The 27,227-nt window shown below is 43.8% G+C and overlaps 1 protein-coding gene across 9 annotated transcripts in view; it reads left to right on the forward strand.

Moving 5' to 3' along the window:
* The window catches only part of MTCL1 (microtubule crosslinking factor 1), a 110,320-nt gene that overhangs the window by 34,668 nt on the left and 48,425 nt on the right, over positions 1-27,227 (forward strand). For 5 of the 9 annotated variants that reach the window (XM_062632983.1, XM_062632978.1, XM_062632981.1 and 2 more), the window contains exons 4-5: positions 23,460-23,519; positions 25,601-25,678. In XM_062632983.1, the coding sequence (XP_062488967.1) occupies positions 23,460-23,519; positions 25,601-25,678 (138 nt within the window). The remainder of the gene's footprint in view (positions 1-23,459; positions 23,520-25,600; positions 25,679-27,227) is intronic. The other 4 variants (XM_062632980.1, XM_062632986.1, XM_062632984.1 and 1 more) reach the window with 2 other exon arrangements.

Consider the following 27,227-nt stretch of genomic DNA (forward strand, 5'->3'; position numbering starts at 1 on the left):
GGAAACTTACGTGACACGTTTTTTTTGCTCAGTGTGAGCACAGAGCAGGTGAACCTAACAGTCTATTAATGTTATAATAAGATGCTTAAGTGAAATTGAACACAGCTAGAAAAGACTGTAATGGATAAGTGAAATTATCTATGCTGTCTTATTTAACCCCTTAGATAAAATATGCAGATGTAGGGCATGTTGAACATACAGCCATAGTGCACATTATGACTTTGTCACTTTGACATCTGTGGAGATATATAAGCAATGCTAAGCAGAAAAAGGAAACAATTGTAAATAATAGTCACACCATCTCTCTCCCTAAACGTTGTTTTTTTTCCCACTGTAACCAAGTGGATCTGCAAAATATGGTATTTCATCTTCTTAAAGTGACAAACTGCCAACTGGATAGGTTTTACGCCCCCACCCCCAGATTTGCTTTCCCCTACATCCCATAATAAGCCCTGTGCCCCTTTAGGCAGTAACTCCCATATTTTGCATGGCAGTCAAGGAAGACATTTTCTTCCCCTTAGCACTTCATGGATTTCACTCCAGGGATAACAACTTGATCTTCTTTGATGGAACACTCATCATGATCTGATTTCACTGATTAGGTTACTTGGATTCCTCCACCTGTCATTCCTCTGATCCTTTCCAGGTTCTTATGCTTATTGTGATAAAGCCTTTAATCAGATGACCTTACACCCTCATTCTTTATTTTTTTCCAGTTCTGGAGGTGTAGCTTTTTTATAACGATAGCCTTGGTATTCTTGGGTCAGTCAGTCTTAGACTAAATAAAATTAGCAATCTGGCAGTGGGTGCTGGTGGGTAACTAGGCTGTCTTGAGACCTTCCCGCTCCCAGGCCACATTGCCATCAATACCACTGGGGCTTATCCTTTAATGAAATAAAATATTTAAATTGTCATGTTATTTGATTTTCCCAGAGGGACCAACTTTGAATAGAGCTGCCAAGACATACTCTGGGTTATTGTGAAGGTTTTAGGTCTTTATCCTCTTCTACTAGATTGTAAAACCAGAAATATATGTCCTGTCAGTTGATGAACACATGCCCCAGAGTACTCGCTTTTCTTAGAGGAGCAGGAAAATCTGCTCTACCAGCTCACTCTCAAAACTCCTCCTTTTGCAAAAAAGTGTAGCACTGTGCTCTGGTTATTCCAGCATTGCTACTGCATAAGTAGCATATTTGTAGCTTATTGTATTGCAGCTGTTCACACCTTCAGCTGCGTTTTCAGTATTTAGAGAGACAGTAATGAGGAAAAAATATCTGTGTAGGAAGTATATTTTTCGAGATCTCTTCAAACTTAGTATTCAGTTGGAGTAATGAGGAGCAGATGAATGCTAACAGCATGTTTTTGAAGTCCCTTTCTACTGAAGCAGCTTTGCTTGGAGCAGTTGTCCACAGTGTCTTTAGAGACAAGTGGACGTACTCAAGGTGATAACCCACTAGATAAGCAAGAGTCACTTCAGCTTTACTCACCATCAGAAGAGCAACTTATGTCAGTTTGGTTGCTCTTAGGAGTTCCTGTTTGTGTGGTTTTTGTTGCTTGATCAAAATAAAATTTGGTTACTGTTGACTTTGTGCATTGCTTTCGCACACTGTTTAGCACACTAGGTAACACACTGTACAAACCAGGTGTGACCAACTTCTTTCTCTTAATGCAGGGGTCTGATCCAGCTTCCTGCTATGCGGGACCGCACTCATTAAACGTAGCTTACTAAAAGAGATGTAGCTCTTGTACCACCTTGATTTGTACATTTTAACGTTATTTAGTGTTGCTGTTTATCCCTGACAGCAGGTTTGCATCCCAAAGATGTTAGGTTGATACTAGTTCAAGGCTCATTGCGCCTCTTTTCATTGCATGTCACTGACGTCTCAAAGCATGAGGGGGAAGGCATCAGGCTGAAGAAAGAGGGACCACACGTAGTAAGACCAGTACATTCTTGTGAAACCTTTATGGCAGCAGGATGTGTCAGTCCCTTCTCCATATATCTCTCTCTCCATAAGTCTGGCAAACTGAACTTCAGTTTAAGTGTCAGAAAATGCCATTGATGATGACAAAACTCCTTAGCAAAATGTTGATGTGGGATGAATGCTTGCCTCACCAAAGTCCAACTGTTGAGTCCAGATGCAGCATTCTTCATTTACTGCTTGACATAAAACCATACACAGGCTCAGATGAGATTAAAATGAATATCAGAAGGTTGATGGAGAGAAACAATCAAGTTCTACCTTCCCATCCAAAGAAACATCCTTCCCTGGCTTCACTTCTCAGGTCTGAGTTGGGCCATTCTTGCTGATTTGAGACAACAGATCAAAGGGACAATAGATCTAAAAATAATCACTCACATGAATCAGACCTCATTGTGCAATTTCTTGTACTCTGGGTTTTTTTACATTTTAGAACATTCTCTTTGCATGGTGCATAGGCATTGCCTAGCTGCTCAGATTTAGGACTGTAATAGCGCTGCTTGAAAACAGGCCAAAAAAAATCTGAAGGAAAGTCGTGAAGGGACTACAAAACTTCATATTTGCGGTCTGAAACTAGTCTATAGCTGGTAAGAATAAGGGGAAGATTTCGTTGCTGGGCAGATTATCCCTATTAACATACCATCAGGCTTCTTACCTGTTTCTCTGAAGCAGCTGGTGGTGTCTGCAGCAGACATAGTACTGGAAGATGGGTAGACACCTTAATGATTCTCTGTATCCTCTTCTTACGTTTCTGCTAAAGTGGTGATCACAAATACAGGCATTCAAGGACAGTCTGTTGTCCTGAAATTAATGCATTCCTTTGAGAGACACAAACTGGGTAAGGCAGACCAGGGAGAGTCCATCTCAGTTTATGTATTTATGATAAGCTTTTGCTGCCAGTGAGACTTCCCTTTGTTTTTTTCTAATTTGTATTCAGCGTCTTTTTCAATTTGTGATGGAAGAATGATCCTATATGAAGAATTCAGTATTGGTCACTCATTTCACAGCTGTGGCCATGGTTGTCTTTCTTAATAATGAGAGTAATTATCACCAGTGACACTTATTTATGGTGGGGCATTATAGTTTGGATAGTTCGCACGTTTTCTATCTGATGTGCAGGATGCATTTTTATTTTTCCATTTGCTAAGAGAGCTACAGTTATTTTTATTGCTTTAAAAAATTTATCTGATAAGTGCTAGCACTAAAATTAGATTGCATTACTTTAAAATAGTAAGGTCATCAGCAGAAAAACTGTTTGGGGAAAAAGGAAATGTCAGAATAAATAGCCAGTTTTCACAAAGAAGACAGACAGATGGTTTGCTCATTAGCAATAGACTCCTGAAATGCCCTCTCTTGCTTTTCCTTTATTCTATAGCTAAGTGCCCTGCTGTTTGGTAGATCAGTGTCTGAGGAGCTGCTTGCTGGTCCTTAGAAGCTTTAAATTGAATCCTGTGATTGCACAGTGTTCAGGAGAGCATGGAGTGGGCTGATGACCTTCTGTTAGATGGGTGGGGATTAATCAAACATCTCTTGGGCAGAAGTCCCCTGGGAATCCAGCAAGAGTTTGGAGGGCCCAGGCCAGCATGGGACTTTGGTCTGCAGATAAGATGGAAGAGTGTTTTGCTGTCCTTGTGATGTGGAGATTACAGACATTTGCAGAGACCCAGGACTGTGCATTTCCCTACCAAATGACATGATTGACTAACATGCTCCCTTGCTTTTCCAGATGTAGCTTGGAAGAACTGGTAGGACACAGAAGAGGGAGTTTAGTGATGGACTAGATCAAGCAGCAGCTGGGGCAACCTTCAAGTAGCCTCATTAATTGTTAGAATTATAGAATCATATAATACCTTGAGTTGAAAGGGAGCCATAAGGATCACTGCGTCCAACTCCCTGCTCCTCACAGGACTACCCAAAACTAAATCATATGACTCAGTGTCATCCAGATGCTCCCTGAACTCTGACAGGCTTGGTACCATGACCACTTTCACATGAGCCTGTTTGGGTGACCGAACACCCTCACAGTGAAGAGCCTTTTTCTGATGACCAGTTTGAACTTCACTGCTCACAGCTTCATTCCATTGTTGGTGAGAGTGCTACTTCTGTACAAAACCTGCTTTTTGTACAGTACAAATCTGTTTAAAGTGTTATTGTCTGTTACTGCCAGATAGTTCTCACTGCTGTCATGCCATTCTCTCCACTTCCAGAAGTCCTTCATTGCTTTTGGTTTTGTAACTACATTGACCTTACAACTGATCTCATCTTGGGGTCTTTCCAAATGTGGGTTTCCAGACCATAGCACTTTTCTTTCCTGGGCTAGATCTTTCCCATGTATCCATTTCCAAATGAAGGGAAGAACCACTTGTGGGGCAGGGATAAGGCAGTCCTAACTTCTGTATCCTGTTCTACTGGAATTTGCACCCCGTGAGCTCTTGGAAAGCCACTGGTAGCGACTAATAGAAGTGACTTGGGAAAAAACTCCAAAGCAGAACATGCTCCTGCCTCCCCTCACGATGGCATGCCTGTTTCTCTGCATGAGTCTTCATACCAGCAGCAGCCTCTTTTACTGAACTCACCGTACTTCTCTTCTGAAAGGTTGTCTTTTGTCAGAGCTTAAAACAGGAAGATCTTAACACCTCTGACCACAGGACTGCCGCAGAGAAGTGGCTCTTCAAAGCTATAAGCTTGGCCGTTGTGTTTTGTGGGGAACTTCTTATCTATACTGCATTTTTTACTTTTTGTCCTTGATTTAATGCTTCACATTCAAGAAGACAGCAGTATAGAATTGCATAGAGGAGCAGAACTGTGCGCATAAGGGGAGCCATAAAGGTGTAAGACTTCCACATTCCTGGTTTGACAGACCTTTGAATCAACTTCATTTCTGTTGGCAGGAGCTGCATAATGGCTGGATTATGCCAGGTTGCACTTATTAACACCAATACTGAATTTGGCTCATTGCCAGGCTAGCTACCTTAACATGCAATGGCATATGTGTTTGCAATGTGGGGGAACATCAAAGGGAATCAAAGAATAAATTATGACTGTTATTTGTGTAACTGTGAAATCATGTGAGGTATATTTTTTTGCAACACCTGTCTGCTTTTTAAATTCTGCCAAATTATGCACAGATTTTACCCCAGGATAATAGAGTTTTTTCTAAATGCAGTGTAAGATAATTACATGACAGCTATCAGCTGATCTTTTAATTCCTATTGCCTGGAAAGCAGTCAAGTGACCTTAACTATAGCTGTTATTCTACATATAATATGCAGATCTTTTTAAAACACAGATTTAAAGATTAATTCTTTCAAAGATTTATGCCTCGCAACAATCCTGTGAGGTACATCCGTGGGCAAACTGAAGTCTAGAAATTAGGTGATACAAAAATCGGTGTTAAACCAGAACTCAACATTCCCATTTACCACATCCATGCTTGCATCTGCTGCTTTGGCTGTCTATCTGTACGGGGTAGAAATAGTGCTGTAGAGAAATGGAAATTATGACCTCTCTTGCAGAATAATCTGCTTGTTCTGCTCCAAAGTGGGCACAGTCCCAGGACATTTTTCATCCTTTTTCTATGTGTCTGCCTGACCTTTCACAGCTGAACTTTGGGATTCTGATGACCGTGCAGCCTCTTCAAGGCTCTGCAAGGAAGTCTACATATTTTAGGGGTTGTTTTCACCATAAATATCAAAGTGTGGGGAAGGAGAGAAAAAACAATATTGCTTTTCTTCAGTTAGCAACTTTTTACATCTATGTGCAAAGATCCAGGAACATATGCACAAACATCCAAGTATAATGAGGTTTAAAACTCATGTTTTGGAGAAATTTGCATCAGCGCTGTGGGCTCTGGGCCACTTAGATGCCAGCTATCCCTTTTTGTTTGGGGTACTGCAATGTGCTGCTAATGCGTCATGTGGGAGAGAACAAAGAGGCTTCAATGGAGCCTGAGATTTCAGCTAATCTCTCTGTGGTGAAACATTGACAGATAGGAAAGAAACAATAGGATCATAAGGAAACAAAATTGCAAAACTGAAAATTTGCCAGAAGAGCTGACAATACCAGCCTATCTCTAATCTGGGAGCAGTCTGACAGTATACTACCAAGCTAGTACCCTGCGGAACACCTCAAAGCTGCAGGATGTTCTACACTGAGGCTATTCTGTTTTCATTTTAGAAGAAGACTGAAATAGCTAAGTAAAAATGTAAGAGCGATCATGTTATAAAACCTGTAACCCCTTAGGTGACGTTATTGCACTGTTGTACTCAGAATATTGATTCAGAAAAGGACTGGTCGGGTTTTAGGTTTTATGATCAGTGGCTGAGATAAAAAGGCTTTTGACTCAGAAGATTTGAATAGCAACATTCAGATTATAAAAGCCTATACCCATTTGCATTCATTGTTAAAATCCAGCTGAAAGGAAAATACTGCTTCTGCAGATTATCCACGCATTAGACCCCATGTAGTTTCTTGCTATGAAATATATCCAGAAGTGCTGTTGTGCACTGGGTATGTGTTAATGCAATAGCAGTGGTAAGGACATTGTGCCTTCCACGCAATGTGTACGAATACCTGGCATTGCTTCCAGTCTCCAACGCTTTTGGTATCAAAGCCTCATTATTCGTAGGAAAATAAGAGTCCCCAGGCTTCTATGGTGAATACTATTTCCAGAAAAAATTAGAAGGATGAGCAGTTAGTTTGCAGGAAAGCTTGTCAAAACTGCTTTTTAAAATATTAAGTGGAACTACCATCAGCTCGTAGCCTGGAGTATTTTCAGCAGGCTGTTTGCAGACAGTAATTGCGAAGTTTTAAGTCTTCTATTCTCTCAGCTCTTACCCTGGGCTCAGCTCTTTAGTGTTGGCCAGCGAGCATCCTTCTATTGCAAGTTTATTGTGTGACTGAATATTTCAGCCCAGGGTCTTGTTGAATATGTCCAGCATTCCTTGTGAGAACTGTAGTCTTAACAAGTGAGTTTGCAGTGAGGCTCCCTGGTTCAATTCACACTTATTGTCAAAAGCTACATAGAAGTTAGAGGGCAGAGGAAAGAAAAAAGAGCCTGAGGAGAAGAAAAGCAGGGCTGGAGGAGAGCATGTCATTCAGAGGAGCCGTGTGAAATCTGACAAGTGTGCATAAATATGGGGCCTGCCCATAATAGGGCTGTGATTTCAGAGTTCATACTGATGGGAGACCAGTGGATGCCTTGCATGACTAATAATGAACCACTCACATCAGTACATGCAGCACAACTTTGGAGCCTGAACAGCTGTGACTACTACTGAGTCCCTTTGCTCTACAGAAATAAAAATGGTTATTTAATTTTCATTTTGTTTGGTTTTTTTTTTAATATTATTTTTTTCTTTTCTGGAGGTATAAAGTTTTTTATTTTATGTCTCAGTAGTGCTGAATGGTGTTCAGAAAGTTTTATTTTTAAAGAGAATCCCTGCTGAATCATTTGGAAGACCCATAGAGCCTACTTAGCTCATTTTGCAGTGTCTGCAGGGCACTGCTGGAATCATGGCAACAAGTGATACAGAGTGTACATAATGCTGTACAGGGGCCAGTGACAAGAAGGTGAGGTTAAAACCAAGAAGTATCTTTTTAAGCACCAATCAGAATCAGTCATTTGCTATTCCTAAGGTATGAGTAGTTTTATTATCCAAAAAGTGGGACGAGATTTCAGCATATACGTTCAAATAAAATTAATAATCTATGCCTCTTAGATTAAGGCTGCAACAAGCTTTCACTTTAGTTTTTGTTATAAGGGTAGACTATTTGATGAAAACCTGCCATTTTTATGTTGATGGTTAGGGAAATAAATAGGCAAAGTCTGAAGAGGACTCATCCAAATGAGTTTCAGTTCCAAGTAATTAAAAATAATTATCTTAATTAGAGTTTTATTTTGCCTAATTCTAGATCTACTTTTGCTTCAAGTTTCTTTGTCTCCTTCTGGGGCACAAAGAGGTTTCTCCAGTTTTCTCATGTAAATGAAAACACCTCAGAAATTCATACTTCAGTTATATACAAAATAAAGAGAAAATTAGGAAATTGGGTGTTGTTCAGGGCATTCGGGGTGGCCAGAAAGAGCTTTTCTGGCATTGACACTGGTGAGACAAGTAGCGCAGGGATGTACGTGTGTGTACGGGAGAGGGATAGCACTATGTGCCTGGCTGTAATGATGCTGGCTGATGGAGAAATAGTATGGAAGGATGCATGCTCGTGTGTATGTGCACGTCTGTATGAGAGAGCACATGAGCATGTGGTGAAGGTTTCTAAGTTTCACTGAACTCTTTTTGTTTTCAGTTTTATAACTTCACGTCCCTTTAATGAATTTGCAGATACCCAAGTGCTGAACAGCCAGTATTTTCCAGGCTGTTGGTGTATGCTTGTCCTGGGTTCCGCAGTAGCAGTCATTTTTCCCCTTCTTGGTAGCTGGTGCAGTGCAATGTTTTGACTTTCAGCTCGGGAACAGAGCTGATAACAAGCGATGTTTTGGTTTGGCCAAGGACTTTGTGAGGCTCATGCTCTGCCAGGGAGGAGGGGGAGCCAGGAGGAAGCAGAGACGGGACACCTGACCCAAACTGACCAAAGAGGTATTCCATACCACAGCACGTCATGCCCAGGATGTAACTGGGAGTTAGCCGGAAGGGCTGGGAGACTGTGGGGTTGGAGGAGGTATCGGTCGGAGCTTGGTCGGGCTGGGGGGGGCGAGTTATCGGTCGGCTGGTGGTGAGATGATGTATTCTCTTCCCTTGTTATTTCCTTTATCATTATTATCATTGGTGGTAGCAGTAGCGATTTGTGTTATACCTTAGTTACTAAACTGTTCTTATCTCAACCCGTGGGAGTTGCATTCTTTTCGATTCTCCTCTCCATCCCTCCAAGAGCGAGGGGAGGGCAAGAAAAGGGGGGGGAAGTGAGCGAACGAATTACCTGACTGGGTTTAAACCACGACAGTTCTTTTTTTGGCGCCCAACGTGGGGCACGAAGGGTTGAGATAACGACAGATCTGACCGGATTAATAGCCACTCATCACAATGACGATTTATTGGCTCTCAGAGTTGTTCTTGTTGATCTCACAGCTTCAGAATGTTGTAACTTACGTAGAGCCGGTATTTGCTGTGATAGTGTTTATCAAGTATGGGGCTTGGGCTAAGGTTCTTGTCTCACTGTGCTTTATGGCAATGGCTTGTAATACGGGCGGGCTCCAGCAGCAGGGCGGGACGGACGTGGCCGTGGACTTGTACCTGGCCGTCCGGCTGCTCTTCACCGTCCTGGCCCTCACCCTACTCTCCATCTTCGTGAGGCTGCGGGGAGCTGAGGGGGAGCGGCCCCGGGAGCCGGCGGCAGCCGAACCGGCCCGGGAGAGCGGCCCCGGGCACCAAGCGGCGGCGGGAGCGGGGCCGGAGGCCGCGAGGGGACGGCTGCCGGTGGAGGAGGTCGGGGCGGTCGAGGAGCGGAAGGAGGCAGCTGCCGAGCAGCGGGAAAAGGCGGCGGAGGAGCCGAGCCCCGCGGAGGAGCCGAGCCCCGCGGCCGAGCCCAGCCCCGCGGCCGAGCCCAGCCCCGCGACGGCCGAGAGCATTCCCCGGAAGCCGCCTGCCGAGCCCCAGGAGGATGCAGGAGACCACGCAGCATTTCCCAGCAAGGCAGAGGAGGAAGAGCTGGACTCAGGAAAAGAGAAGCTGGCGGTGGGAGAGCCGGCAAGCACAGCAGCTGCACCAGCCCCAGTGACAAGCACAGCAGCTACACCAGCCCCAGTGACAAGCACAGCAGCATCAACTGAGAGTTCTGAAGGTTTTGAATGGCCTTTGGGTGTCCTTGGGACCTGCCTGCTGATTGTGATGGGGATCAGCATGTTGGCACACACACAGGCTGTGTTCTACCCACAACCATTTTGTCTGATCTCAAAAGTTAAGCAGAGTCAAGTTTGGGTCTTGTCTGGGGTTAGACGACAATACAGGGGGACCAAGAGGTTTTCCCCAAGGCTGGACAGCCAGGAGTGTCAGGGTGTGTGTGACAGTATGGGCAAGTATCTAGTCCGCTGGGCCCCTCCAGTGCTTTGGAAGCATTGGAGATGGAAGGCAGCTGTATGGAGTCCCCAGCAACAAGCTGCAGAAACTGCTTAAGGGGACCGTGAATTATTTTGAGCCTGGTGGGCCCATGGCACTTCAGGCCATCAGAGCAGAGATGCAACACAGAGATGGACTCATGATCGAGGGGTGCACTTAGCAATGGACACTATTGCCCAGGTTATTCACGAGTGTGAACACTGCACACAGTCTCTCCTGCTCTGGAAGACTGTTACAAGAGATGGAGCCTGACATGGACCAGATGGACGCAGCAGCTTTATAGGGACTGGTCCATGCACTAAGTTAAGAGTGCACCGAGATAAGAGTGATGGTATATTGAAAATGTGGGATCTGAGCACGACGTGAATGGTATGGAATAAGGGGTGGATAATGTCCTGGGTTCCGCAGTAGCAGTCATTTTTCCCCTTCTTGGTAGCTGGTGCAGTGCAATGTTTTGACTTTCAGCTCGGGAACAGAGCTGATAACAAGCGATGTTTTGGTTTGGCCAAGGACTTTGTGAGGCTCATGCTCTGCCAGGGAGGAGGGGGAGCCAGGAGGAAGCAGAGACGGGACACCTGACCCAAACTGACCAAAGAGGTATTCCATACCACAGCACGTCATGCCCAGGATGTAACTGGGAGTTAGCCGGAAGGGCTGGGAGACTGTAGGGTTGGAGGAGGTATCGGTCAGAGCTTGGTCGGGCTGGGGGGGGCGAGTTATCGGTCGGCTGGTGGTGAGATGATGTATTCTCTTCCCTTGTTATTTCCTTTATCATTATTATCATTGGTGGTAGCAGTAGCGATTTGTGTTATACCTTAGTTACTAAACTGTTCTTATCTCAACCCGTGGGAGTTGCATTCTTTTCGATTCTCCTCTCCATCCCTCCAAGAGCGAGGGGAGGGCAAGAAAAGGGGGGGGAAGTGAGCGAACGAATTACCTGACTGGGTTTAAACCACGACAATGCTGCACACTTTTTTCCTGCCTTTTTCTTTCTTTTTTTTTTTTTGCAGGGTTTCTTTTTCAAAGAGATACTGTGTATCTCTGAGGCCTTTCAATCCTTGCTCAACCATCCTGATCTGTGGGGTCCAACCTCTTCCTCATACGCTGTGTGTAGTAGTAACATGCCAAAAGCATACCACAAAGATCTCTTAGAAAAAAAAGCCTCAATATACATGTGTGAGGCTCCTTTGGTGTTAAGGGCAAATGCATTGCATCTCCTGCTGTGCATTTAGAGGCAAACCACTGCAAAAGGTGTGGGAAAATCAGTGTCTGGAGAGGGAGACCTGAGCTTTGCCACACTTCAGAGATTTACTGGGAGAAAAAGTGGATGTTTCTCCATTTCTGTTTATCCAGAGCTTACCTCAGAGCTCCCTTGAGGTCTCCTGGGAGCCTGGCAAGGTAGGGCAGTGAGGAAAGGAAAGGGAAAGCAAGGGTCGGGAGTGATGTCTTGGTTGAGACCTGCTGCTCATTGCTGGTGATTTTATTTGCTTTCTTCCTCCTACTGTTTTAGGCATCAAGACTGTCAGGATCTTAGAAAATAACTGCCAAAATGGTCTGGGGACTTCAAGCTTGTCAAACAAGCAAAAAAGAAAACCCACACCAAAATTTTTATGAATAGAACAGAAATGCATATTTTATTATGGCCTCTATAAAAACTGTGATCACATGAAACTTTAGTGTCTGATCAGCAGCTGCATTAGAAGATCAGTCCCTCCTTTATTGATCAGTGGACAGAGCATGCACCCAGGTAGTAACCACAGCACACCTGCTTTAGGACCACCAGGAACTGAAATTACGCGGTTCTTTTGCTGTGGCAATCCCTCAGGCAGCTATTCCTGCCCTTATTTTAAGCCCTGACACTGTAGCACCCCTTGAGATAGGGTGAGCCGTCAGCTAAGAAACAGCTTACCTGCAAGGAGCTGCTTTTTCCAGGTGACTGAGGACGCACAAAGAAAGACTGGGCAATGAATTAAGTGGTAGAGAGAAGTAGTTTTCATGTTTTAATTAGCCAAATGAAAAGTGCATTAATTTCCTCATTGTAATAGTTTCTGTCATCTGAGATATAATGATCTAAAAAAATAGCAGGTCTCTGGCAGTCCTTCCACTGAGCTCTCATTATTCACTCTAATGCATACATATTATTCATAGTCATTAATCATCTGCACCCAGGCTGGGATAAAGTCTATTCTGCTGTTAGTTGCCATGTTTTGTGTCAAAAGCACATCCACTGATGTAGCTCAGACACTTTCATTTTGTTATTGCCAGGACAGTAACTGCTTTTTGGGAAGCCTTATCTTAACCAGTGGTAGAGGAAGAATGTTTAACTAGATTGTTGAGGTTTTTCCCTTTTCTTTCCCCTTTTTGTTTTGCTGGTCAGAGAAAGGAGGTGAAGGTTTGTCAAGTCCCCTAACAAATCTGCACTTGCTGTTTCTTCAGGCTTCCCAAAGTAATCCTAGATTTGTATTCTTGCCTGGCAGACTTGGTATGACTTCAGGATATGACCCAATCACAGTCTTTTATCAGGCATCCCTGCTGCCTTCTTTTTAATCACAGCAGAACAGTAGTCATGGATTAGTGACTATTAGATACCTCTTTGCAGCAACCCCTGTATCCATTCTCCTACAAACTTCTGTTTCAGAGAACATAATGAGAGCCCTTGATTCCTAAGGCTTTTATCCAAACCTCACTGAAGTTAATGAAATTGGGAGGGTTTTTTTAATTTTTTTTTTAATCATTAAAAAATGGAGATTGGTGTGATTTTGGTACATGAAATTATATTCCAAGGTGGTATCTGGTATTTAGCCATTTGTGTATAGTTAAATCCCTGTACTTCATATGCTGATTTGTAGATAAAAAAGTGCCTTCTTTTCTTTTTGGTCAAGAAGTATAATGAAAAGCAACTTTTCCAAACGTTTTCCCAACCTGCAGTCCCCAGCAGGAGAATGCCATTACTGCTTTGCTCTTCCTGAGTGCTTTGCAAACTTTCCACATATGAAGAGGTTCTTTGGAGTAGGCAAATCAAATACAAAGCACATAAAGATGTTCCTGTTCTGATGTACTTTGGAATGAGAGGTACCCAGAGATGAGAAGGGCTTTGGAATTACTGTCTAAAAACAATTTTTCAGAAGCTGATTCTCAAGTCATCTTCAGATACCTCTTGTACTAGGCAGCAGCATCAACAAGCTGTGCAAGTGGGATCAGTAAGCTCTTCCCTGTAATTTATGTGTTTTGATGCGTGATTGCAACTGAAGAACACTGACTGGCATCAGCTTTCAGGGACTTGTGAAGTTGGCAATGCTGCTCACCTTTTTTGTATTTTATTCTGTATTTGGGACTGGATGTGCAGCAGCACAATCCAGGTAGCTGGGGTGGGGTTTTGCCACTTCATTGATGAGCTGTATATATTCTCAGCAAAACACATACTCTGTAGCAGGTATATAAAAGTACAAAGAAAAGGGCATGATTTTATAGCCTTCGAGAGAAAGCCATCAAACACAACTGCTGTCAGCCTTCATTTATTGTCATAATAAAAGTACTGCATACAATGTGACTAGGGTTACAGATTCAGTCACTTGAGAGGTTAGGAAATGGTAGAGGAGAAGTTTCCCAAGCAGCCTAATGCAGTGCGTAGATGATCCCTTCCTGCTTGCTGCTTTGGGTCAGGACTGATTATGGCTGTAGTGACCTTCCTGCACTGCTCCCATAGGTCCTCTAGCTCCTGGGGAGTACAAGGTTTCTTATGCAGAAGTTACTGAAAACCAGCCCTGGCTGTGTGTGTGCAGCTCACCCCACACAGGGGAATGGAAACATTGGCTGTTATTGAGCGTAATGATTTTATTTTAGTTTGGGGTCTAACTGCTGTTGCAAAGTTAGGACTCAAATAGGATGCAAAGTGAGAGATATGAATACCTACAAAGTTGAAGCTGTGAATTCCTCCTTTCAGCAGGTTCTGAGCACCATCACCTCCCCAGAAACCCGTGCCCAAAGTACTGAAGCACTGCAGTGGGGAGGCTTGGGGTGGTGAGCTCTAACACCGAGGGATGGGAAAGCCGTCTGTCCTTCCCAGGAGCTACAGAGCAGACCAAGAACCATTATCTCAGCCCATGCTTTCAACCATCTCTAAGAGCTACTCTAAAAGGCTTGAGAGCACGAAGCTCCTCTCTCGGGTCTCCCTTCCCCACCTAAGACCCAGTAATACACAATACCTTTCATTTTGAGCTTTGGTCCTTAGAGTCTGAGCATCCCTCCATATCCGGAGGCAGTGACCATGAACTTCAGCAAGGAGCTGCAAGCTGGTCATTTAGGCTTCAAAGCAGCACAAGAGCGTACAGCCCCTGCACACTTACAGGGTCACCACAGCTCCCTGAAAGCAGTGGGAATGGATTCCCAGGCAGTCGTGGCCCAGCCCCAGGAGCAGGCAAAATGGTTAAGGATAACCCGAACACCCGCCCAAATCATCTTCTCAGATACATGCTTCATACAGAAATATTTTGCTGTTAACATCTCTTGTGCCTTTATATTCTGTGTGTTTTCAATTTTAGTGTTTAAAGCACTGTGTTCTTGCTTGGGCTTGTCATACTCCTTTCCAAGCCCATCTTTGTCAAACTATATCCATCACATAGAATTTTTCATTTTCTATTTACAGGATTGCTGCAGACACATCTCTGTAGGCTGGCTTTATTGAGGAAATGCAGCTTTTGCAATCACACTCTCTCCTGACAATTGCTTTCCCTCCTGTCCATTTCCAGCAGCAGTGGGGCTCATAGGTAGCTTAGCACTTTTCTCCCATAAGGATAGCTCTTGCCCCACAGAATGTGTTGGGAAAGTGGCTGGACATTGCATTGCTGCTTCTGGAGCATTGTTTGTTACAGCTCACCATGGGGCTGGTGTGCTTGAAGGAGTTCTGTCCCTTTCTCACCTGTGCCTTGCCCTGGCCTGACCTTCACCGTTTCTTAATTACAAGTGTTAGGCTGTGGCTTGAATTTAATTCCTATAATTGATGGCTTTCTTCATTGTAGCAGAACTAACTTTATTTGTGCTTGAACTGTGACTCCCTTGATTTGCTGAATATGGATGTCTTGGGGGTGACCCATCACCTATCGGTAAATGGCTGTGTGCACTAAATGACATATAGGAAAAGGTAGCAGCTCTCTGAGGTTGAAGCTACTGAAGTGTGAATTTGCTGTCTTTTAGCTCTATTTTTATAAACCCCATTTTCAGAGTACAGTGTCCTTAAAATTGTGAAATAATAGATGGTCAACCAAGGATTACAAAGGCTATCTGGGACATGTTCATTGGGGATCATTGCAGCTGGCCTTTAATCTCTCTGCTTCTTTAGAATTTCATTTAATGCTTTATAGAAACCGCAGGTTACTCTAATCCAGAGAGATTGAGTATTCTTGTGCTTATAGTTGTCTGCTCAAAGAAAATATTTATTTCTGTCCCCAACATGAAAAACAGTCCTGTAGCTGTTGATCTGTTAGCGCAGAAAGCACAGATGTTGTGCAGTTCTGAATACCTTCCTCTTCAAAAAGACTTCCAAAAATATCTGGGTTTTTTAGATGCTATGAATTTTGCTCTTTACATCTATACTGTGTGAGTTACAGAGATTGCAGAGCTGTGTGTTTTCTTCCGCTCCCAGCGCCATAAATTGCTACAGTAACCTCCTGACCTAGTATGAGCTCGGGTGTGGGCTCAACAGCCCTCCTCTCCTTTGCCACCGCTGTCCAAGTCATGTCTAGCTCTGCTTCAGCCCATCACTGTCAAACTCTCCAGTTTCTCCAGTGTGCTGAAGGCTGTTCTGGTACTGGGACCACCAGTTATGTAGCACTGCTCTCTAAATGCTTTTAGTGGCAGAGCAAGATCCGTCTCTGCAACTGAGGATGAGGTATCCATCCCTGTACATGTATCACCTTCTTAGTCTTCTGAAGAAAAAAAAACCCAAACACCATCATTTATGCCTGTAATAGATTACCTCTGCTACAGGAAATGCCTGGCTGGGTGCGCATTGATCAGCAGAAAATGCTCTTATATCATCTTCCTTTGGAATGTAAACTCCTAATCCCTTCTCTGAGCACTACCTGGCCTGCAGTCCTATTTTGTAAAGCCAGCCCTGGCCAGTTGCTCACCAGCAGCTCCCAACTGTGACATGACAGCAGTACACTTGCTGCAGTCCCTCAGAAATGATTTGGGTTTTAAAGCATTTTTTCAGGGAGAAGAGATGGGGAGGGCAGTTAACCTCTGTTTTCAGGCAGTCTGCATTAAGCATTGGGGGGATGCCGAGCAATGCGGTGTGGGAGTTAGATGGAAGAGCAGATATGTCAGGGGCTGTTTCCAAGGGTTTGCTTTCCCTAGCAGTTGTCTAGTTTGCCCAGGTTGCTGCAGTAAGTGTTGTCACAAGAGCACAAAAAGGCTTAAAACAGTCATAAAAGTTGTTTGTGTTCTCCAGGAGTTTTGCAACCCCCGTTTTGTCAAGAGAGATGGAGAAGAGAGTCCCAGCCAGCACCACTGGCTGCGGGGCTGTGTGCCTGCACTCCCAGCAATAGAGGGACACTATTTCTCTCTCAGCATGCTGAAGCTATGCCTGGGCCTGTATCATTGCATAGGGTTTTGTGGCTGAAGATGAGTACTATTCTTGTGGGCAAGCCATTTCAGGACAGGTCTGTTTCTCTGTGTATATAGTGCCCGGCACATTTTTCATGGGCTGTCTGCTATGGTGTAACACTAATGAGGTAATTACAGGGCTCAGGCGGTGTCAGTGCAGCACATACCATTCAGATTAGATATGGCTCTTGAACAAGCTCTTTCCAAAAGGGGGTGCAAGCTGGGGTGGCTCCCAGCCCATTTGCAGGGACAAGGAGCAGGCTGCTGCTCAGTGGCTGCAGCTCAGCTGATGCAAGGGAATTTGGGGTGCTGCTCCTGCCTCCTGTGCCAACAGGGAGAGTAGTCCAGCTCGCATACCTTACCATGGGCATTACGGGCATAATATGGTGGGAGACAGAGAAGTAGAGGCCTAGCAGTAACCCCCTGCTGCAGGTTGCTGCTGCTCCTGTCTGGCAGGAGTGCAGTGATGCACAGCTGTGGTTTCCTCCTCTGGCGCAGGGGCTGGAAGTGAGGTGGTGCCACAGCAGAGGGTTGTCAGCGTGTGATGTGGGGGTTAAGGGACAGGCACAGCATGGGGGACTCATGTTTAATAGCTATGCAAATGCAGGGGTGACAAGGCTTGGAGAGACACATTTGCTCCTGACACATCAGCATCACAGCACTGGTGTTAGCCAGAGGGGGAGAAGCAGCACTGTCTATAGTGATCTACATTGCTTCCTTCTGGTTTTCTTCACCTGAAATAGAACCCAAAATAAAAAAGGAAAGTCTGGTCCTAGTGTTATAATTTTCTTTATATATTGTGACACGTGATGTAATTTGGATCTTAACAAAACGAGACAGACAGGGACTTTAAAAATACATTTTAATAAATCTAAGAATTTACCAAGAAAAGTGTTTGGACAGAAGCACGGCATAGATCAGTGACAGAACTCTTAGAGTATAGAATCTCAGGTGTCTGTCACAGGATTTCACTTATTATGTTAATAACAACTATTACATCACTGGGATGTAAATTTTTACCGTTTATTACTATAATTATTTACTCAATGTCATATTAATATGAATTACAATGTTGCTTTCAGGTCCTCTTGTCAACCTTCACTGACCAAATATTAAGTGACATGGTGTTTTGTGAGCTGAATGCAGACCTGGCTCAGCTGTCTCACATCCACCTGAGAACTTCAGACACCTGGTGCAGCCCTGCTGCTGCCCTCCCCACAGCACGCTCCCAGACCTGTCACAGCAGGTTATTTGTAAACACCAAGCCACCTAATATCACAACAGTATCAGTCTGCAGGCGAAGGGCACTAGGAAGCCGTGAGAGACAGACAGTGGTGTGTGTTAGTAGTAAGAGGCAAAAGAAAGAGGCTCCTCCAAAGCCCCTATTCATAAGCTTAGCACAATAGAGTAATGCAGCGTTAGGGAAATTTAAGCTGGTGCTGAAAGCTAGTGTGCTTTGCTGCTTTTTTACTCAAGGGATGGCTTTTATCCTGACCTGTAATGCTTATGATATTTCAGACAGGACTTGCTTTGCTAGGTCATGTGAATGATGAATATCGCAGTGTTTAGAGGTTTCTAGTAAGCGAAACACACATGGGAATGAATGCAGATATAGATCATTTGCGTCAAACCCAGCTTTATCAGGGCTCAGCGAGATATCTTTTTCAAGGGCCTACAGCAGTTGAAAAGAAATTAGAATTTCATTGTGTTTTCCATTTCCATTAACCATCCCGTAGATACACATGAAAGTCCACGTGGAAAAAACTCCCTGCACATTCACTGTGTAGCCGTTGTAATACAAAAGCATGGGATAGCAACAAAGCAAAATTTCAGTTGGTTACTTGGAATTTAGAGACACTTCAGGACTTAAGAAAGAACGGAAAGCAAGTCTGTCCTATTACTTAAAAAGGTATGTTGCTACAGAAATGGGAAATGCTTCTGTTTCACCACATGAGCAGGTAACAGTACCAGGAAGAAGATTTCAGAGAGCTGCAGTAGAATCACGGAATGGTTTGGGTTGGAAAGGACCTTAAGATGACCTAGTTCCAACCCCTGTGCCATGGGCAGGGACACCTCACACTAAACCATGCCGCCCAAGGCTCTGTCTGACCTGGCCTTCAACACTGCCATGGATGGAGCATTTACCGCTTCTTTGGGCAACCCATTCCAGTGCCTCACCACCTTCACAGTAAAGAACTTCTTCCTTATATCTGACCCAAACTTCCCCTGTTTAAGTTTGAACCCGTTACTTCTTGTGATAGCTGAAAGCTGCCCCTCCTAAAAAAACAGGTCCTGGTCATGTCTGAGAGTGACAGAGCTCTGCACAAGGTTTTTTTCTTTGTCTACCAGGCTGGGCAAGTGGGGCTATTGGTGAAGCAGTGAGACCAAGGGGAATCATGCACCCCCTCAATGTCAAGGTCTGGCAAGTCCAAAGCTGCAAAAAGTTGAGTGGGAAACTGCAAGAAGTGGCCAGTGGAGCTGGTGTGTGGAGGCGAAGCACAGAGATCCCCTGCTTTTTTCATCCTCTGCCATAATCTTCCCATGTGGTCCTGCACAGTGCCTGGAAAACGCTTGCAGTGAGGCATTCCTGAGCAGTAATTAACAATGCAGTTAATGAACACTGGTTTACATCACTTGGGGATAAATCCACCTTCTGACCATCTGTTACAAGTGGATCTGGTTTTCTTCCGATTCACATTCATGCCAAGCAGTATTACCTTCACTTAAATCACTGGTGTTTCTTGGAGAGTAGCTGCTATGAAAGAGTTGGTCCATTGGCAAGATCTCCCAATGAGTCATGTACCATGGGGCAGAGATTATGGTCTCTGGATGTTTTGTTCATTCTTGACCGTGAGGGAGGAAGTTAGTTATTATGTAGAAATGACAGTGTGTAAATCTGATGCTATTAGCCTTGCAGATACCTGTAATCTGGAAGCAGTCTGCTTCACCTACCGCTGTATTTAGAGCAAGTGGATTTGCTCCCTTGAGCCTACCTTTTTTTTCTAAGTAGTGTTAGATCTCTCACCAACAATATTTTTTAATGAATGCAAGTGAAACTTGTGATCATCCATTTCAAAGCAATCTGTAGCAAGCCATCGGTGTGCATAGAACATTATTTATACATCTTATAAACCCAAGTGATGCTGTGCATAATTCCTCACATCACAGTGATAGAAATTGCCCTCAGGGATAGACTTTTCAAGCCAGCCTCTCTGTTTCTAAGTTGCAGGCATTGCCACTTCAATGGCTGACTACTTGATTTTGCAGGTTCATGATGTGCATATGATAGCAAGCCCACACTTGCCTGCAAATGCCAGAATGCACCAAAAATTACTTGCTTCTCTTAATAGCAGTGAATAAAGTGACAGGCTGGCAGCTGTTAAGAGACTCTGGTCCTCTCTTCTTATTTTCCAAGTCCTTCTTCACTGCTGCCTGTTCACAGCTCTATTCTCATCCTACTCAGCACTTACCTCAGTATGAAAACTTGGGGCATATCATGTATTTACATGTATGATTGCTTTTAACTTTATTACCATGTCTTGATCAGTCTCTAATTCCAGTGCACTGATTCCCGCTTGCTGTTCTCTATGTGGGTGGTCTCGCTCTCACTTGTCAGTTTGCAGGACTTCTTAGACCTTTTAAAAGTGGAATTCACAAAAAGACACAAATTATCTCTTCCTGCCAATGCTAAGCTCCTAGGGAAAGGAAAATAATTGTGTCTCTTCCTGCTGTTATTATTGTAGTCGCTACATCCAATAATCTTTTGGGAAATACAGCTTTTAAAACACTGGGCAATTTGTTACCCCATATGTTAGATCTCCTTGGTAGCCAAGAAGTACGGTGACAAATTGCAGTGAAACTGTAGAGGTAGAAAATATCCAGCAAGTAATCTCTTTCCTTACAGAGTAGGTTAAACAAAGGACTAATAAAACCTTGCTTAACCATCCATCATTGAAAGACTTTTTGGTAGACGGCCATCTCTGGTTGGTCTCTTGGCTATAAAAAGTAGTACAGAAATGTTTCTTATAGCATGAATTCATATCAGCTTGTGATGCCAATCTGTATCTCAAATAAAAATACTCCTTTGTTGCACCATTTTACATTTTAAATCATTTGAGCTTTTAGCACATTCTACCTGCTTCTTTTTGCAGTTGCACCCTCTGCCTTTAGTCCAACCAGAATATCTGGTATGTCGGTTGGTGTTTCATATACATGTGCAGCCTGGTCCCACAGTGGTGAGATGGAGATCTTTCCTTGCTCTTATATAGGGCTTAGAGGGTTTTGGCCAAGCAACCTCTTGTTGTTATGCCTGTGTTTCTAGTCCTTCACTGACTAGAGGCTGGGAGGTTTCTCCCTGTAATACACTGGTAGTCCCCAGAGGTAAATATTCCATTCTATTTCTTACACCAAGGACAGACTCAGCCTAAGGTTGAGTCTCTGTCTTATGGAAATACAAAACAATCTCCCAGCCAAGCACTGATCACAAGGTTGTTCTTACGCAAATCCAAACAGGACAGTGTGAAAATGCTTACAGCAACACCCTATTTATGGCAATATGTTACAAACTTTTTAGTCTCAGTCTGTGAAATCAGTTTTTTCACTGAGGAACAGACAGCTTCCAAAACTGGATCGCTACCTGCCTGTTTCTCAGTCTGTGATCCATGTCTCCTACCTAAATTTTAATTCCCTTCCCCTTATTATGCTGTACAAAGGCTTTATTGCTTTCTCTTGCACAATGCAACCGATGCATTTATATCCCCTTCTCAAGTCGGATGTGTCCATATGTAACCTTTAACCTATAGGTAAGAGCAAGAGGTTTTTAGGATTTGGCACTGTGTTTTGCATTTCTAGCATGACTGGTAGCTGTTTGCTACAACTGTGCTTTGAAGCCCCTGCAGAAATCAGTAGTCTCATCCCTGACTCTAAGGGCTTACAAATTAAATGCAATAACCAGACAGCCCCCTTTTGCTCAAGCTAGTCTTGCTTGAAGTCACATGGAAAAGCAGTGAAGATGAGGGCCAGGGCTATGCCCCCTATCTCTTCAAGCATAGTGACCATTCTTGCACAGAGGGGCATGATGCTGCTGACTGGTGACTGCTTTCAGTTGCATGTCTGCTTCCAGAATAACACCACATTTTAAAAAAAAGAGAAAACAGTAACTGTTTATCCTGGCTAAGCTTATGTAACAGGTTTTCATAGGATTCTGTGATTCATGTGATGTTTTTAGTGTTTGAAGTCTTTTTTTTTTTTTTCATTAAACTGTTTCAGTATCCAGAAAAAAAAAACATTTCTCTTACTCAGCTTCATTAGTTATAGAAAATCACTGGATTAAAGCAGAGAGCAGATTAGCAAAAAAAAATGGTAGTATGTCTTGGGCATATGGTGCCATGTATGAATGGGTTTTAACTACTTAACTGTGTATAACAAAGAGCAGAAGGAGAGATTTGTCTTAGTGTGCAATAATTATAATTTGCAGTAGCTGCATAGCTTAACAGTCGGAAACCACAAATCCATGGAAAGCTTTTGGTTAGGATTTGCTTAGGGTGTGTGCTCCCATCCCTGAGCTCACGTCATGTTTTCTGCCAATTGACGGCCAGGCACGAGACTGGATTTAGCTAATTAACAGGATGCCTCTCCCTGCTTTCCCTTCCTCTTTGCTGGGCTCATGTTTTGCAGTGCTGGGTTAGTGTGCGTTACAGAGACTGGGATTTAGCCCATTGGATATGGGAGCTGGTCCTGGGCCAGGCACGCTTCTCCATCAAATGGGCCGGAGGGGACACATGCTGTGGACAAGCCCATGATGGCCTGGGCTTCACCTCAGCTGGAGAGTGTCTGTGCAGAGCAAATATAAACCGAAGAAATAAATAGAAGAGGCCACAATGTCAGGGTGATTGCTGGCTCTGGCCACAGACAAAACAATACAGCCAGCTTTGAATTCAAATGACTCTGCAGTTTCTAGCTTCCCACTTTTTTTTGTGTAATATCTATCATTCCTCTCTGATACTTCAACCTACAAAAGTCAAGTTTATGCCTTTTCTAAATAGACACAGCTCACACTGGTATGAACTTCATCCCAAGACAAGAAGTCAGTGCAGACACTGGTAAAGTCTTTGTGGTGCTCCACCTTCCAGTTCTCAGGAAAATTGTGCTTTTCCATTTGAGTGCTAAGAGGTTTCTGAAAACCAAGCAGTGGTGATGACATCATTTCCATGTCTCAAAAAACTGCTTGTAAAGGGATATAAAGAATTGCAAAGCCAATCAAATTGAATGTATAACTTAAATTCAGAAATATCCAGAGAATCACCTTTATCTAGGCTCCTCAATACATTTGCTAGCATGGAATAACCAGTAATGTTACAGCACGTAGTTTAAAACGGGCATATCCTTCCCTTTTTTCGGGGGGTTGCTTTCCTCTGAGGTTTCCACAATGTGTTTCACATCCACTGTGAGTAACATGCTTGGAGCTCTGCCCTAGATTAATCAAACATAAATCATTGCCCCATGCAAAAAGAAAGCTTTGCCAAAAAATTGTGGTGGTCCAGAGAAGAAAAGAGGGCGGGTTTTTTCCTCTGTGAACTTTCAACTGATTTTGTTCTCTTTGCCCTTTGATGGGAAATTTCGTGCATTGAAAAATTCACTGACAAGGCGCTGATCATCCTGGGATTTTAGTGATTATTACAAAAAATCAAATCCCCAGCTGCTCAGGAAAATATTCTTGCTTTCTCCTAAATCAGTTTTATCATGGTGAACCCTCCCAAACTTGCAGCTTTGTGTTTTGCTTATCAATAACTCAGCATTGCTTCTGTTGCAGAGTTCCCTGAAGAGAAGAGGCAGCAGAGAAATGCACAAAGAAAAAAAGGCCTTTACCCAGGTATGGTTTTCATGAATGTGAGATTTTGAGCAAAATCACATGATAAAACTCAGAATTTCTTTTTACGGGTGTTGACAGGGCCATCAGGCACATTAACTAGAGTGTAATTAGGCCTTAATCTACTGAGACCTCCCAGAGATAATGTAGAAGCAATTTAGGACACAAGTGTGATCTCTAAACATATGCAGTTTCTCGGGCTCCTTGTGCTTGTATCCACAGATTCAGGCTGCAGTTTTCTACCAGAAGAGAAAATCACCTTGCCTCACAAAGTAATTGAATCACAGCTTAGGGACTAAATAAATTTACATGCGGTGCCAAAGAGTTTGTGCTAATCAGCATCTTGGCCAGGAATGCAGTTCACACACAGCAACGGCACCTCATGAACTCATGTCGCAGCCTGGGGTTTGATGTCTCTGGTGTTGAGGGGCAGCACATGAACTTGCGCTCCCCCAAGCTAGGACACACGACAGAGCCGAAGCTGCCCACTCAGCCTCACTTTGCACACCCATTTTATTGAAATCCCGGAGGCTGATCCTTCTCAGGAAAGTGGTCTGCCCAGTTTCCTCTGCTTTTTGTGCTGACTGTAGGAGTTAAAGCTTTTCCCGGCACCCGTATGGTTACTGTTTATAGCCGGAGAGATGGCGATAGTGTTTCTTCTTGCTGGGAAAGGAGCCAAGACTGACATTGTGCCTTCCTTAGAGAAAGGTTGCACCTCCCCTGCTGCCTCTCAGCAGGCTGAGTGTACACAGCCGAGACCTGCGGGCTATCTCTGAGTCGATGGAGTCTTCAAATCCATTGATTTGTAATAATAACCTTAATAAATAATGACAATAGATTGCGCTTGAGTGGGTAGAGCGGACAGCTGAGTGGACACACATGGGGCTTAGGGTGACCGGAGGCTGCAGCTTGCTTTCCTGGGACACAGCAGACTGAGCTTCCTCACTTAGCTTATAGCTAAGCTTAATCAGACCTTAAAATGGGGCCCTGGCTTAATCAGACCTTAAAATGGGGCCCTGGGCAGCATTTCCTGCAGCACCTGCAATGGAGAATTGTTGAAGTAAGTTGTCAGTCAGGTCAGAGAGTTTATGTTTCTGCAAGTCTGTAAAATAGATGGATGAAATATATATATATATGCCCACACACATGCAGATTGCAGATGAATCTACATGAAGGCACGGTTGTGTCCACTGGGGTTTGTGGGCGGCACTGTCCTTCCTTTACTCATTCCTGGAAATACAGAGCAGTGCAGAGGGAATGGATTCCTTGTGTTTGCTTTCTCCGCCCAAATCCAGGCATTAAAAGCAGCTGTAGTTTGCTGTGGAAAGCCCTAAAAATGACTTCACAAAATTAGCCAAGTAACCATGGGTCAGCTCTGTACCGTTCACAACATGGGGAAATGGTCCAGGAAACCACCTAGGGAAAAAAACCCAACCTTTATGCTGTATACACACATTGTAGTTTGCGGGTGCAGCAGCACTATGCAAGGTAGCAGTTTTCTTCAGCACGTCTTATGGTAGGAAAGTCTGAGAAACAATACTATATATATTGACATGGCCCAGCTTGTAGGTGCATGTCCCAGCTATCTCCCAACTCTCAGCTGTTACTCAGAGCTGTCTCCAAACCCTGGTATTCAATTAGAGGCATGTGCTGGTTGAGACCAGAGTGCACCACAGCAAGTGCCCAACCTGGTGTTCAAACAGCTGCCAGGTCCTGGGGCATGACCTAAAAGGATAGGTACAGACACAGCCTGGGAGGTTCAAAGTGCTACTCTTTAGCAACAGCCTAACCCTAAGTACCTAACATAAGTTCAGATCCCCATTAAATGTTTTGTGAGACGTAACCACAAACTTAGGTTCTGTGCATCCTCATACTCACAGATATGTGCAGCATATGGCAAGACTGGTGTTTTTACTTACTGAGAGCTAGTTCATCATGAATGTTAGCTGGAACATCGCACCCACTGCAGGGCACACCAAGTAAAAAATACCTGTGAAATCGATTGTCTTGAAGCTGTGTAAAAGCAGAATTCGTAGTAGCGCTTACCCACCTCTAGCAGTACTGAAGGAAAAGTTTTTATTCAGCAGAATTGCAAAACGGAGCTTCTTGGAAAGTACCAGGCACCAGCCAAAACACAAAGAAAAGTGGTTCTCCAGCGCAAGGTAGGAATGCTGGCACTCAGCCAGATGCTTGGGTGCTGGTCGTACTGCCCTGTCGTCAGACTTGCAACCCCAATACCGCTTGCCCATCTTCTGCCTGGCAGCTCCTTTGAGCCGGTGGTGGTGGTAGAGGAGATGGCATTGGTCTCACTCTATCTTTGTGTCTCCTTGCCAGAAAAGAAATATCATATTTGGGAATTTTTGATCAGCTCTTCATTCTCATCACATCATTTACATTGCAGAATCACTTTAAGTTCTTTCCTTTGAGTTTCGTTTCCTTATCTCCACGTTCTACATTTGTCTAAATTAGACTGCAGGCTCTGCAGAGAGGGATCTGGATTTTTTCTTTTTATTTTTTTTTAAATCTGCATTAACATCCCTGTGAAGTGCTATGCAGAGCATGGTGCTATTGCATGCAGATAATCACTATCAGTAGTCATTAATTCCCATTTATCCTTAACAGTCTCTTAAAGTCCATGACAAGCACCATGACTGATAGAACATTTTTGCACTGTCATTCTTTCTTTTCCTTCTATATGGCCTGCCCCACATATGTTTTTCAGGAAAGCATCCACATACTGGATGTGTAATACAGTCATGTTACCATAGCCCTTATTTAGCCCCTAAGATTTGAGCCTCTTGTTCTTCCAAAAAGACAGAAAGACTATTCTCTCCCTCCCCTCCTCCCCCTTTCTTTTCATTTTTGATTTAACTAATAATGAACTATTCTTATTTTTGGTGATTTGGCCTCTGCTTATTTTGCCTAATGTGTCAAAACTCTTCTTGCCTGTGTGGGTGTCTTGCTTTCTTGCTGTTCCTGCTTTGTTTCGACTGATCAAGAAATCACTGATATTTCTGTACATAAAGTTTCCGAGGGACAGATGCATGAAGGTTGGAGTCCTACCCTTCTGGCATGCTTAGATCTGGCTGATAAATTTCTCGTGACCATTCTTTTCCTTTGGAAAAAAAAGCTGTCCAGGGAATGGGATTTTCAGTAGTTATGGTCCCTGGCAGAGAAGCAGGGAAGATTTAGAGCTTTCTCACCTTTCCAGATGGGATTGATATTTAGTAGGCGAGATTAACCTCCATCAGCTCTGTTGTGTTGTATGAAGCTTGTGTTTGCTCAATGAAAGAAATCTCATTTGTTTCAGCTCTTGCAAAAAAAAAAAAAATAAAAAAATCTACAAATGTGGTCCTTTTTTTTCATAGATGAAACCTAGCAATAAAGTAGAGCTGTTTTAAGAACAGTCATTTTGTCCTGCCCTGATAACATGCTAATTCTGCAGATGCATTGAGTCGTGCAGTGATGCTGAGCAAAAACATTGGGGCCCTGAGCCCAAACCCAGCAAAGCCTTTCCCTTTTCTTCAAAGCTTCAAAATGCTGAGTCCAAAGTGTGCCTGGGTGACTGTTATTTATACTATTTGAAATGCAGTGGGTGTCAGGCTGGACTGCTCCCTGACCCCGGGGGAGGAGCTGCCCCCTAGTGCTCCCAGCTGGGGTGAGATCTGCGGGCAGGCTGGCCCTTCCCCATGGGCAGTGGTCCAGCCAGGG

This window comes from Pezoporus occidentalis, unplaced genomic scaffold (assembly GCF_034315485.1).
Source record: "Pezoporus occidentalis ecotype Australia unplaced genomic scaffold, CSIRO_AGI_Poc_V1 ctg4, whole genome shotgun sequence".
Classification (NCBI taxonomy): domain Eukaryota; kingdom Metazoa; phylum Chordata; class Aves; order Psittaciformes; family Psittacidae; genus Pezoporus; species Pezoporus occidentalis.